The sequence below is a fragment of the Anoplopoma fimbria genome, chromosome 15 (assembly GCF_027596085.1).
Source record: "Anoplopoma fimbria isolate UVic2021 breed Golden Eagle Sablefish chromosome 15, Afim_UVic_2022, whole genome shotgun sequence".
Taxonomy (NCBI): domain Eukaryota; kingdom Metazoa; phylum Chordata; class Actinopteri; order Perciformes; family Anoplopomatidae; genus Anoplopoma; species Anoplopoma fimbria.
The window spans coordinates 2040882-2055275 of NC_072463.1; the positions used below are offsets into that span (position 1 = coordinate 2040882).

At 42.1% G+C, this 14394-nt stretch overlaps 1 protein-coding gene across 2 annotated transcripts in view; it reads right to left on the bottom strand.

Annotated features, from left to right (window-relative positions):
• hectd1 (HECT domain containing 1) overlaps positions 1 to 14394 on the bottom strand; it is a 37996-nt gene that overhangs the window by 19736 nt on the left and 3866 nt on the right. For both annotated transcript variants that reach the window (XM_054613592.1, XM_054613591.1), the window contains exons 2-15: positions 9389 to 9562; positions 8188 to 8337; positions 7875 to 8109; positions 6707 to 6934; positions 6350 to 6631; positions 5968 to 6238; positions 5156 to 5232; positions 4493 to 4591; positions 4212 to 4326; positions 3356 to 3530; positions 2841 to 2979; positions 2142 to 2312; positions 1218 to 1440; positions 502 to 977 (exon numbers count right to left, since the gene is read on the bottom strand). In XM_054613592.1, the coding sequence (XP_054469567.1) occupies positions 502 to 977; positions 1218 to 1440; positions 2142 to 2312; positions 2841 to 2979; positions 3356 to 3530; positions 4212 to 4326; positions 4493 to 4591; positions 5156 to 5232; positions 5968 to 6238; positions 6350 to 6631; positions 6707 to 6934; positions 7875 to 8109; positions 8188 to 8327 (2631 nt within the window). In that variant the 5' untranslated portion in view covers positions 8328 to 8337; positions 9389 to 9562. The remainder of the gene's footprint in view (positions 1 to 501; positions 978 to 1217; positions 1441 to 2141; positions 2313 to 2840; positions 2980 to 3355; positions 3531 to 4211; positions 4327 to 4492; positions 4592 to 5155; positions 5233 to 5967; positions 6239 to 6349; positions 6632 to 6706; positions 6935 to 7874; positions 8110 to 8187; positions 8338 to 9388; positions 9563 to 14394) is intronic.

A 14394-nucleotide genomic window follows, 5' to 3' on the forward strand; every position in this document is an offset into this window, starting at 1 on the left:
ACTCCGGTGGGACGAGAGGCTCTGTGTTTACATCATGGTGCTCAAACACAGTCAGAGCTGATAAACAATGTTTTCCTCACGTTTAATTTTTAATGTGAAGATGTCGGACATATTATCTGACCAGAGAATTGTTTTTGTTGCTGCTGTTTACATTCATTATGATGAAAATTTAAAAAAAATGCACTACAGGAATGTCCTACTGTTTTTGTTATTATTCTGCTTGTCATGCGTTTGTTGCGTTACAAATACAAACTGAATATCGTTGAGCATCCCTGTGTTGCATGACGACAATAAATGGTCCTTGAATCATTACTACACTTTTCGTTTAAAAGAAAACACACTGTTTATAAGAAGCGCACGTAGTCGTGGTGACGGCTTTCATAGGTTTGTGGACTGATGTCATGAAGCCTTGAGTTCGGCAATTTCCCCGTCGCCATGTTTTTCTACAACCAGTGGATGGACAGTAGAGAGAATGGACTCTAGAGGAGGCCGCTGGCGTACCTGTCTGTTGGTGTGCAGCTCCCAGGCCGACTCCAGCTGGGTGGAGATGTTCCTCAGGGTGACGACCACTCCTCGGGGCATGCTCTCCACGGCTTTGAAATGGTCGTCGTACAGCTCCCTCGCCATGCTCTTCACCTTCTGCTTCGTCTTCTCCAGCTTGGACTTCAGCTTCCTGCCCCGCTTCCCCGTCCAGCCCGTCACAAACTCCGAGCCCAGCGAGGTCTCGGCCGTGAACGAGTGTTTGGTTCCCCGGTTGGACTCGAAGACGAAGCCTGGTAGGTCCTCCTTCAGGATGGTGGCCTGCTGGCCGTCAGAGTTGTGGATGGCGATCTCGCCGTCCTTCAGGCAGGTCAGAGACCAGTTCCCCACCGTCAGCTTAGTGGGACCGACACTGGACAGGACGGGCTGACTGGACGTCACCGGCTTCACCTGACTCCTCGCACGCTGGAGCTTCTCCAGGAACTCACTGCGGGACTCTGCAGGGGGAGAGAGGAGAGGAGGAGGAGGAGGAGAGGTAAGAGAGAGGAGGAGAAGACAGAGGAGGAGAGGAGAGTTGAAGAGGTGAGGAGGGAGACAGAAGGAGGAGGAGGAGGAGTTGGGAGAGAAGTGCAAGGGGAGGAGGGAGAGATAGAGGAGGAGAAAGAGGAGATAAGTTCAGTTGTGGCAACAAAGACACCCAAAGTAGCTAAGTCCCAAGTCCGCTGTGACCCCCGTACCGGAGCTGTCCGAACCCCCCTCTGGACTCCCGCTGGAGTACATGGTGGCCAGCTTCCCGTCCAGGATGAACCTGAACCAGCCGTTGGACCCGTTGGAGAGCTCCAGAGCGGCGGCATCAGACCAGATGTAGAGACAGTCCCTCCCTCTGATGATGGACCAGTCCTTCCAGTGGTACGGCTTCCCCTGCTGGATCTCCCTCGCATCCTCCTGCGACTCCTCCTCCTGCAGCCCGAGCAACAACGATACAGGTGCTCAGTAAAATTCAGTTCTAAAACTATGACCGTAAAATATCATGTTTTTTTAAATTGGAAAATACAAAAATAAAAAATCTGTTTAAGTCTTAAAACTCTTTAAACACCTGGAAGTTTGCCAGAAATATAAAATACATTTGGGTTGTTGGGTAAATTTCATTAATTTTTTTTATTTGATTTTCAGGTAAATAACTAAAATTTAAAAAATGCCACTCACCAAAACTTAAACAAATAACCCAAATGTATTTTATATTAAAGTAAATTTTCTGATAATCTAATTTTAAAATGAGTCATAAATCTAAACAAATGTTGGAATTTCTTATTTTCTTTACTTTAGTCAAAAACTCTTTTTAATTTGACTTTTCCTAAACACTGTACTAATTAATGAATATAAAGAAATGGTTATTTTATGTATTTGAGTGCATGTTGTCTCAGGACTTGTTTTTAGAAACATCTCCGTGTTACCAGATCTCAGCTGCTGGGTCAACTTTGTGAGTATCATTGACAGAAATGACAGAGAAAAAATAACTGAAGTAGAAAAATAATATTAACCAGTTGATCTTTGTGTCTTTTGTGCTAAATTTTAAGAAATTTGCGTTCACAAGAACAGTGCGGAGCATAAAACACACACACACAACACACACACACACACGCACACACGCACACACGCACCTTCTCCGGTTTGGTTTCGTCCTCGTTCTCGTCGTCGGACACCGGTCCAGCCAGAGTGGACACCTTGTTGATGACTCCCAGTCGAGCCAGCTGGTCGAGGAAAACGTCTCCACCTTTATCCACCAGGTCTCTGATGATCTGCAGAGCCAGCAGGTGACCGTCGTCATCGTCCTAAAACACAAGAGACACATTTAGTCCCAGACTGCAGAAATAAAAATAAAAACGCATGACATAGAGTTGTCCCACATTTGGATGAAAGATTCAGAAAAAGCCAGTAGGTGGAGAGTGATTTCAGTTTCACCCTCTTAAACCCACACAACCAAAAGCATGTTGTCGTTAAATAAATGCCTAAACTACGTTGATTTATCACAGCCAGGAGCTCTAAAAACCGGCAGATTGTCATCTTGCCGACTGTCCTTGAACACTCTAACAGTTAGTTTAAGTTCTAACATCCTCAGCTTGCTTGTGTCATTTACGCAAATATCAGAGGACAAAAGTGTGGAGTTAAAAGTTCCTTTAGTTTTTTTCACAGATTTAGTCATTATAACTGTGTTATTCTTCAGTGATGGCGTGATGATGATTTAGATTTGGAGATATTGATGAAGGAACTCTTGGTGGAAAAATGTAACCCCGAGGTTTTCACATCCAAATGTGTGTGTGTGTGTTTTCATGTCCAAATGTGTGTGTGTGTGTGTGTACCTCCTGGTCGAGGACAGTAGCAGTGATCTCCACCAGCACAGTGGGGAGGTGGTGTCCCGTCTCGCTGTCACACACCTCCTTCAGCAGAACTTCACTGCTGTAGTGAACCATCTTCCTGATCAGAGCCAGACTGGCTTTCCTAAAACACACACACACACACACACGCACACGCACACGCACACACACACACACACACACACACACACGCACACGCACACACACACACACAAACTGAATGAATACACCCGGCCGTCTCATCAGGAGGATTTCATTTCTTTCCCTCTTTTTTTTTTTTTTTTTTATCTTACATTTGTACAAAGAAAAAGACTTCGGTCTGCTGACGGTTAATCAGCCAATGGCAGACAGCGTGGCTTAGAAGTGCAGCTCACCTACCATGTGCTCTAATTAAATTAAGATTAGGAACTCCTCTTTGTGCTCCATCTGTCTTTAATCAAATCAATGAGGAGGGAGACCTTCAATGACACATTTGAAGAGGAGGAGTTCACAGTTCCTACCTTATAGAAGGCAGCATGGTTTGCTGAAAGGTTTGTGCAAAAACAGGCAGAAGTCTCCTCAGGTAGATAGGAGCCATTTCTGGGTCTCCTTTGGGCTCACCGCCCTCCTCCTCCTCCTTGTTCACGTCCTTTTTCTTCTTGTCGTCGCCTTTGTTCACGGGACACATCCAGTCTCCTGCAACAAAGCGACACGTTCGTGTTACCCGGCTGCTGCTGAGCGAGCAGCTTCACATGGTTGTGAGCGTGTCTGGAGTTCTCACACTTTATGTGGAACAATTTCTTACAATTATTAACCTTGAAGGAGGATTAGTTTATTGAAAACTCAGAAAATGAAGAGCTCAAACACGGAGCTAATGAGGGTTAGAGTTTAAACCAGGAGAGTCAACAGTGACTACGTTTAAATGCACATTAATATTCAACTATAATTCGGATTATGACAATAGTCAGAATTTGATATGACTAATTTAAACCCCCACGATACAGGAGTGGACTGATTTATCTTCGTCTTCAGAAAAGCGTTCATTCAATTCTGGAACAACTGGGTGAGATTTGTAAAACCTAATAATATAATAACGATGCTTTAGCAAGTGTCTCATGACATGTTTCTCGTTGTTCGTGTGTTCACACTCTACCTCTCCCAAAATGTACAAAGTTACAGAGTTTTGAAAAATTGTGCAGAGCAGAAGAAAGAGTATTGCCCCTGATCTGATGTATGTTATGTAATCTAAGCAAAAAACAGAATATTTGGTGCATGTAAACGTAGTCACAGGTAGATGTAGTAGTAGTAGTAGTAGTAGTAGTAGTAGTAGTAATAGTAGTATTGGATAGTTCACCGTAGTAGAAATAGTGTACTAACCAGGGGACTGCAGTATTGCCACCACCTCACTGTGTCCTCTCTCCCTGGCCTTGTCCAGAGGAGTTTTCCCGTCCTCATCTCTCAGGTCAGGGTTCGCTCCGTGACGCAGAAGAGTCTGCACAAACACACACACACACATATTACACAACAGAATACACAGCCAATCAGATGTCTATAACACAACATGACTCCAGACGAGAGAGATATTTAGCTGAAAGGAAACCATTAACTGAATCTGACTGATGTATTTATAGTGTGTGTATTCTCTCTGCGTGTGTTACCTTAGCTACTTGTGGGCGTCCAAAACAGGCAGCGTAGTGTAGTGAAGATGACCTCTGACCTCTGTTGACGTCCGCCCCCCTCTCACATAGAAACTCCACCTGGAACAACAACAAACAAAGTTAGTCAAACTAAAATTACAGCCAGGAAATAAAAGTCAACCTGAGGCTCCAGACCTTTATAATAATTATTATAATAATATTATTACTTGAATAATAAGAAATATAATTATAATATATATTATAATAATATGCATAATTATTACTATTATTCTAATTATAATACATTATTATTATTATAACAAAATGTATTCTTAAAAATAATAATTATTATTATAAGATATTATCATAATAATATATATTATTATAATACATAGTCTAATAATAATATTCATTGTAATTATTAATATACATATTATTATTTATTCCAATAATAATATTTATTGTTAGCGGCTGCTGGAGCCCGATGGATTTGTTCTCGTTATTCTTTATTTTGCTTTAAGAGTTATTATTATCAAACACAAACACTAAAGCGTTGGTGTGTTAGCATTAACAGTTGTTGAGATATTTCACGCTGGATCCAAGTGTTAGACCGACCAGCTTATAAACAAAGGTGTGATTTCAATCAATCACTCTTGTTTCTGTGTTCTTTTTTTAACTTTTTACCATTTCCTGTGTGCCGAAAGCTGAAGCCCAGTTGAGCAGCGTCTGTCCAACATCGTCCATGAAGTTCACCTCAAAAGCTGTAATATAGAAAGCAGGGAGAGACTTTTTGTCACTGAAATCAATTGCACAGTTTAACGTTACCCATCAGTGTTAAATAAAGTTTTACTGACAATCGTTATCCTCCAATATTCAGTAATATTCTGATTATTTTCTAGTCTCTGATCTCTGATAATGTTACATTGTAAACAACCAATCTGTGTTTAAATCAACAGGAGAGCTAGTAACGTTAGCAGCACCGCTAACGGCTAACAGGAGGAGAGCTAGTAACGTTAGCAGCACCGCTAATGGCTAACGAATGGAGGTTCAGTTCAGTTACACTATGATGCGTTCAGGCTCTGTTCAGTGAAAATGAGTATTGTCTGAAGGTAAATTATAACATTATCATGATGTGTTCACATGTAATCTGTAAAATGTAGTGTTGGTGATAAACTAGAATAAATCCAGTAGTTTGAAGATGTTTTCACATTAATATAAAATAGATATTAGAGATGAATTATGATGTTTAACTTCCTAACACCAGCTCTAAACAGATTATAATACATCATTAAAACTACTCATGACATTTGTTTTAATCTATAAAAATACAATATTTTATTTACTTATCATTTTTTTCAATGGTGTGTTTTTATGTAGCAGAGTGTTAAAATATGATATCAGGAAGTATAAATCCACAAGACTTTCTGTGTTGAGGTATATTGAGGAAAACCTCCTCCTGTTCTTGTCTCAGGTGCGTTCAGGGTCCGTGTTCTTACCTCCCGTGTCGATGGCGTCGATCAGAGCGTCGGTGTCTTTGCTACGGATACAGTCGATGAGCTGTCGGTGGGATCTCTCCCCGGAGCTGTCCAGACGTCGCAGGCCGGGGATCCGACCCGTCGACCCGGCTGTGGACTTGGGCAGCGCCTTGCGTCCCTCGAACAGCAGCACCAGCAGGAGGTCCACCAGCCGCATGGTGTCCAGCACGCAGCGCTCGTCCCCTCCCAGAGCGGACTCCATGGAGTCGGGCAGCGCCGAGCGCAGCAGGTCCTGAAGACGGGAGAGCAGATCAGACAACGTGGAATCTTATCTATATATTATAAAGAGAATATATTATTCTGCCGGTTTCCTGCGTTTTGGCATCTCAGACCATCGACCTACATGAGTGACGAGTGGCGACCCTCTGCACAGCGTGGACAGCAGGCTGACGATGGTCGACACCTGGTTGCTCAGCTTGGAGTCCGGCGCGGAGGGCACAGCGCCCGTCGAGGTCCGGCCGGGCTTACAGGAGGAGGCGGGGCCCGACGCAGAGCCGCCGGCGGCCGCCATGCGAGACAGCAACTCCTCCGTCAGCCCGTGTTTGGCTAAAGGGGCGGGGTCCACACCGCGGCGGGTGAACCTGTCAGCTAACGAGGCGAAGCAGCGCAGAGCACCATCCGATACCTGGAAGACAGGAAGTCATTAGCGATGATGAAAAACCAGCTGATGACAAACAGAACCGTCCGACTCGTCCGTTACCTGGTGGTCCTCGTGCTTGAGGAGGCTGGACAGAGACTCCACGCACGTCTCCAGAGACGAGTCCTGAGGCTCCATCTTGCTGCAGAGTCGGGACACCACGGCCATGGCCGAGTGCAGAGTGTCTTTGTGGACCAGGTGGCCGCTGTCTCTGATGAAACTCAGCACACAGTTGAGACCGCCGGCCTCGAACACGGCGCCTGACTCCCGGGTACAGATGAGCTCCAGCACCTACACAACACAGACATTGATAATAGGGATGGGTATGGTTGGGTTTTATTGATACCAGTCCTCTTATCAATAGTCTTATCAGTTATTTTTTATTATATTGTGAGAAAAGAAGACGATTAAGAAAAGACTCAACATAACTTTATTAATCTTGTATATAAAAATAGTCTCGAGCAGCATTATAAGAAATTCCAAAATCATTAAATTACATTTGCAGCTAAACAATTAGCTTTTATTGATTCCAATGACAGTATTAACAGTAGAACGCTAGTTAGTTAACGCCCCGTTATCTGCCTTAATGACACGCTGGCTGTTCACCATGATAGCAGAGAAACGACACCAACGCACTCCTTGATGAGATTTCACTGGAACAAAACAAAACTGCTGCTTTCCAAACTGATGACATCACAGCCCCTGAACTGCAGGATAACGAGATAAAAAACACAGAAGCAGCAGAAACGTGGTGAACCAGCGTGGGATCATGGGAGTTGTTGTCTTCAACAGGACCAGTGTTTCTCCATCACTGTTTTGGGACGTCTGATGCTAACGCTAGCTTGGCTTGTTTCTCTGATTACCTATGATCCAGACGTCTGATGACCAAAATCTTTCATCAAGGTAAAATAAATAAGATTTAAAAACCCCCAAGATTTAAAAAGTGTATCGTATAAACGTCTCTTAAAACTGGATATAAAGTCACTTTACGACAGCTTGTGTTGGACAAAGACAAGGCTGAAGTGGCACAAAGAGGAGATGACGTATCGTTACCTTGATTATATTTACAGGTTTCTCTGTTTGAACATTGTTGGAAACAATGTTGCACACAAATCAACAAAATATACAACATCGGTCTACTCTTTTTAGACCCTTAAATGCATAAAAGGATATTTCAAATCTTTAAGTCCTGACTCTATAATCCTCATTGAACGATGGTCCCCCCTCCTACCTTGACACACTGCTCGGCCAGGTCTCTGCTGGTCCTGTTGTTGAGCTCCACCACCACCAGCCGGTTGCACAGCGCCTTGATGGCCCCGTCCACTCCCACGATCCTCCGCGTGCACTCCGCAGACACGTCCAGGTAGTAGGTGATGGCTCTGGCAGTGACCTCCAGCACGTTGTCAGGAGCGCTCTCATCCAGGAAGATCTTGCAGAGCGCCGGGAGGAACGTCCGAGGAGGGCAGCTGGAGGAAAGAGACACCGTGAGTCAGCTGACCTCTGACCTCCTGACTGCGTCAACACTTCACAAACTGAAAACTCACGTCTCGAAGCAGCGGTCCACGTTGTCCGACATGAGCAGCAGCATGCAGAGCTGCTCCAGAGCGATGAGCTGCATGTCCCGCTCGTCGCCCTGCCCCATCTGCAGCCACTCCAGCAGGGTGTCTGGGTCCACGTCCGCCATGATGGCTAGCCTGCAGGGACAAAATACACAGAACATGCACCGTTCATTATGTACACCTAACATGCTATCCCAGCATGCACTGGGACTTCCACTGCATGTGAAATCTTGGTTAAAATAGAAGCTTTAATAAACAAGGATTGTTCCTCCGAAGATTCTCTAATAAAGTTATTGTTGATAGAAATTGTTCGTCAAAGACCAATTAATTATGATTCATTTATTTTCAAACAATCCTTCACTTTCTCTCATTCTCCGTCTGAAACTAGATTAAAAATAATCACAACGAATTCATCTGTGACTAAAATGATTGACAGGACAGTTTTGTCTTTGTCAAAGAAAACCACTACGTTTTTGTTGACTAAATAAGTGGGATGAAGTCTGCTAGAATATGATTAAATATCAGACATGATTAACACCACTATTAAGAGTAACACGTCCATGTTCTCTCTATATGACCGGCTACACTGGGCTAACCAGACATCAGCTTCAAACGGCCAAAAAGCTTTCCAGAAGGAAAGCTGAATTTATGCTCTATTATGGCAGGTATTTGATTTATAAAGAACAGATGAAGCAAACATCCTACATCCTGTACCGGACAGTGGGGCACTGATACAGTAATGGTGTCACACACACAATAAATCCTCCAGTAGGATTCGATGTGACCTCTGTTTCAAATATTAAATTACTGAATATTTTGACACCATTTGCTGCGATCCAAGAGAAAATGATTTATGTTCAGGAAACAGGAGTTGGATCAGATGTCATTGTGACGTCTGAAGCAGGTTCCCAGCCTGGGTTTGTCCTTAGGATTCATTTAACCACATAAACAAAAACACTATTTTGGCTCCAAAACTATTATAGTAAATAACAAAAATCATGTTATTTATCTGTATTCCCATGGCGAATTTGTCAACACGTCATTTGACTTCTTTATGTTAAAGGACTAACTCGTTTAATATGTTTGTTGGAGGATTAAGAAGGTTGTGAAGTGCTGCTCTAACAGGTTATTTTAACGCTCATGCGTCCTCTGCCATCATCATCATCATCACCACCTGACCGCTCACCTGGCTTCCCGTTGGCTACCCGGTCCGGCTCAGCGCCCAATCACTGCTCACAGTTCTGTCGCTGTTTGGGACTCATCCAACCAACCGGACGGAGGAAGAGAGGAAACACGGACAAGAGAAGAAGGGGAAGTCGCTCGCTCTCACAGGGGTTTCTGGGACACGTAGTCTTGTCACCTGCAAAACAAAACAAGGGAGACATTTAGATTTAGACAGCAGAGGATCTTAAACCAGACGACTTAATCACCGAAATGGGAATCAAAATGAAATGAGCTAATTACTGCAGAGCAGAGGAGGACTCCTGGATGACTGAAGTCTGTTTGGTTATATTTACAGAACGGTACTCGTGTCCATCTACCACCGAGCTAATAACTTGAGGACTCAGCTGTTATGTTTGTTTGGAGGAAACGGGGAACGAGGAGACGAGAGCACGAAAGAAGTCGCTACGGTGTTGCATCATATCCTACACAGTTAAATCTACAATTTACTGAGTTAATATCTGCAGAATGATGATTGTTATTTTCATTTTAGCTTCTCCAGCTTCCCCACCATGAGTAAACCGATTTTCCTTTCAGCACAAATAATAACTAAAGCGGTTTTCTTGCTCTTTCATTCAATATGTGACACAGAACAGTGGAAATACCCCGTTAGGTTTACGGGAGTGGACGGCGCCCGGGTAACCTCGCACAGCAGTTTGATTCTCGTGATGTTACGAGATCACGCAAGAGTTAAAGAATCAAATATCAGACGAAATCTCTCTTGGCAGGTAATGTGTCCTATAAGCCAGAGCGCGGACCAATCAGGAGCTACTGGCAGATAGGGGGCGGGGCTTAGGTGTGTGTGTGAGACAACACAGATAGGAGAATGTTGGTTCAAAACAACAATGGTGTCTCCTGAAAGAGTTAGCGTAGCTGCTAATAGCATTAGTTAGAACTGGAGAGGATTTCTCGATTGAAAGAAGAGCAAAGAACAACACTGAAGACTTTTCTTCATGGAAAAAAACAAAAAAACATGTATTTTTGTCTTCGGACTTGCTTGGGTTAGAGTTTGATTGACAGATGGTCCATCCTATCATCAGTTTCCAGTGATGACTTCTTAAAGATTTCTGTGTAACAAAACATCTGGTTTCCAGACTCGATTACAAACGGGGTCATGTAGCCGGTTCGTGACTCAGTCATAAACAAGTTTCTCGACGATCCTTGAATTTGTCAGCTGATTTCTTCGTGTGAATGATTCATACATGCCATCATCACAAACAGTGGAAGAGCTTGAGCCAGGACAGGGTTAATGAACGTCACACAGACTAAACATGGAGAGAAAAGCTCTACTTTCTTTCAGCACAGTCGAATCTCTGGTATAAGGTTTGACACTAATGGAAACAAAAACAAGATGTCTTCATTCTTCACCAAACAAACTACCAAAAACAAACTGCTGCGTGTTCTCATCTGTAAGAGGAAGTGGAAAATTCCTGCTGCCAAAGCTTTTCAGGTAGATTTATGTGAAGACGTACCGTTATCTGGTAATTCTACATTTACTGAAGAGAAGAGGGTTTTTAAAAAGGTCTGGGATGAAAAAGAACAACAATTAGACAGTTTTTCTCTTCAAACAGGACTGCAGGTAATTTGAACCTCAGAGCTTTCACACCCTGTGTTTGTTCTGACAGGCGGGGGAGCCGTTCAGAGAACAGTCGACTGAAAACCAGCCGAAATGCAAATGAGAAGCACTTTGATAAGAAAAGCTGGTGATCAGCTGACCGTCAGAGGAAGCATTATGAAGTAAAAAGAGCTTTTAGCGAAGGTTAAACCAGACCGGTTCTCTGTAGAACGAAAACAGGGAACCAAACCATGAAATCCTCCCGATCTGACCCGATAACAAAACACTAAAGATCTAAATATGATGCTTTTCTCTACTCAGCCTCAGAGAAAAAGAAAATCAATAAAACTAGTGGCCTGAATGAACGATGTCTGAGATCTCTGTGGTTAACATTTCTGCACTCGTTCAGAGAAGAAGCAAAGTCCTGGATTCATGCAGACTAATAAGAACCAGGTCAGATCTGTAAATGCTGGGTCAGGAGGATTCTGGGAGCTCAAAACGAGGATCCTGAATCTAAACATCGTCTGTGTGATACAAACATGTGACGATGCTCGGAGCAGCGTAATGGCGTCTCCGTGACAACGTTTGGCTTTTTCATATTAAGTTAATGTTACCTTAAAAAAACAAACTGAGGGATCGTTTTTAATTAGAGACACATTTGTCAGCCAAAAGTTAAAGGCAGTTATTAAAATAATGACAATAATAATAATAATTCTAGGTCAGCTTTTAGCTGCATCCCAGAGTCTTCAGGTGCGGTTGAAAGCTCCAGAAAAAAGGCTGTTGAGCTTTTTTCTTTTTGTCAGACCACAAACCACCGCGACCAAACATGTCAAATTCAATTGAAGTCAAACTCAACATTTTCAGACCTGAAACATCAAATATTTGGCACCTTTTGCTTTAAAAAATGACTTTTGATGGCAATTATCATTACATTACATTACATTACAGTCATTTAGCAGACGTTGCAGGACTCATTTCTCCTCACTGCAGCCCTACACATATTAACCAGGTGGAGATGAGGTCACTGAGGTCACCTGTAATATCTGGAGCACAGCAGCAGGCTAGCGGCTCTGTTCTGGAGCAAAGCACTGCAGCGCGGCATGCTGGGAGTCTGATGGGTCCTGGCTAAGTTGATTAGGGCCTAATTTGAAGCCAGGCGGCCTGTCTGTCTGTCTGTCTGTCTGTCTGTTCAGGATGGATGGAAACAGGCTGTGCGGGACAGATCCTCTTATCAACAGATTAATCATCACAACTTGCCAGAGAGCGTCCTGACCTTCTCCTTATTTTTTGTCACCGTCCCAAAATTATTTCAACGCTCTGAAGTCAGTAAACCATTAAAAATACTAAAAGTTAAACTCTTACTTTGTTAAAGTAATTTATAGTATTTTCTTTAAACAATTTAAATGACAAGTAAATAAAAAAAATATTTTTATGCATTAAAACAAATCTTGTCATTAGTAGTTTTAATGATATTTTATAATCTTAGAGCTAGTGTTAGGAAGTTAAACATCATAATTCATCTCTAATATCTATTTTATATTAATGTGAAAACATCTCCTTCAAACTACTGGATTTATTCTAGTTTATCACCAACACTACATTTTACAGATTACATGTGAACACATCATGATAACGTTATAATTTACTTTCAACCAATACTAATTTTTACTGAACAGAGCCTGAACGCATCATAATGAACTGAACCTCCGCTTGTTAGCCGTTAGCGGTGCTGCTAACGTTACTAGCTCTCCTGCTGTTAGCCATTAGCGGTGCTGCTAACGTTACTAGCTCTCCTGCTGTTAGCCGTTAGCGGTGCTGCTAACGTTACTAGCTCTCCTGTTGATCAGATTGGTTGTTTACATTGTAACATTATCAGAGATCAGAGACTAGAAAAGCATAAATGAAGTCCTGATCTCATATTTTACTGAATATTGGAGGATAACGATCGTCAATAAAACTTTATTAACACTGTGATGGTTGACGTTCAACTGTGGAATTAATCTGAGGTTCACATGCGTGCAGAACCGTGAGGGGGGTCGGTACGGATCATTGATGGACAACGGTCCGTTACACCACTAAAGATGACTATTAACAATAAACCTCAAGAAATGAAATGTATCAAAGAAATGAAAGCGATCCTTCAGGGGAAATATAAAATCAAAATATCTTAAAGCTATATTTAGCAACATATGTGGCACTCTTACCCAATCACTTCCAGGTATGATCTATAACAACAGAATGTGTGCAGATGTCCATTTTTGAAAATCAAAAAGTTTTTCGTTTCAGGAAAATGATTATTTTTAATAACTTGATTATTGTTAAAAAAAAAAGAAAAAATCAGCAATTACTATTTACACTGAATTCATATTGCAAATGATCTTGAGGGTTTCCTGAATGTTGAGTCCTAATTTCAACCTAATCCAGATAAAAACAACTTAGAATACAAACTTCCAAAACTTGAAAATTCATAAAGTATTTTTGAGAAGAGCTATTGGATCAAAAGTTTTCAGGTTCATTTTTCAAGGAAGTCCAAGAGATGAACAGGGAGGTCTTAGTGAGTTTTCTCTTCAGCTCTTTACAGAACAAAAGGCCGTCATTTCACTGAGACAGACCGATTCAATCACAATCAACATCCACACCAAGAGAGGGGAAACCTGGTCCCCCTCTCACCCGAGATCAGAGTGAAAACTCTCCCACTGCACAAATAAACCACTAACGTCTGGCTTTTGTCTTCACTGATGAAGGGAACAATCTGCACTGATTCTCGGGGCAGATGACTCTGCATAAGTCACGCTAAAGATAGAAAAAGAAGAACCAACCGGGTATCATTTTCACTATTCACTAACTCTGCTCCTGGTGCTTTTCTAAAATCACTGAGTTTGAGCTTAGAAAAACCAGCGTTTCACATAATTCTAGCTCAGATTTTTCCTTTTATTCTGATTCAATATCACCTATTCTTAACCGTCATGTGTTTAATACTGTATTTTATTTTAAGTCTCTCTTATCCAGCTGTTTGCGTTAGAACCATAGTAGAAAACTAGACTACCTACTTCAAAGACCTTTGTTAATTTTGGAAGTGAAGCTCAAGTATCACAAAAAAAGATTTTCAGTTGACAAAATAATAAGCCTAAAATGTAAAACTTTGATTATTTTCCGTCAATACCTTTCTCGTTTCAGCTCCATAATCCACAATTTGATGTTGGGAGTGAAATATGTGGCTGATTAGCTGTAGGTACTCAAAAGGGTTCCGTGGTTTGGTGACAAATTGATTACGAATGTTGTAATTTATAATTTTTACAACATTAATAGATATTCAAACATTTAATTTGTATGGTAAAAATGTTCTGGTTCCAACTCCTTTACTGTGTATTATCAGGGTAAATTATGTTTCTTTGGTTTTGGGTCTTTTGTTCAGA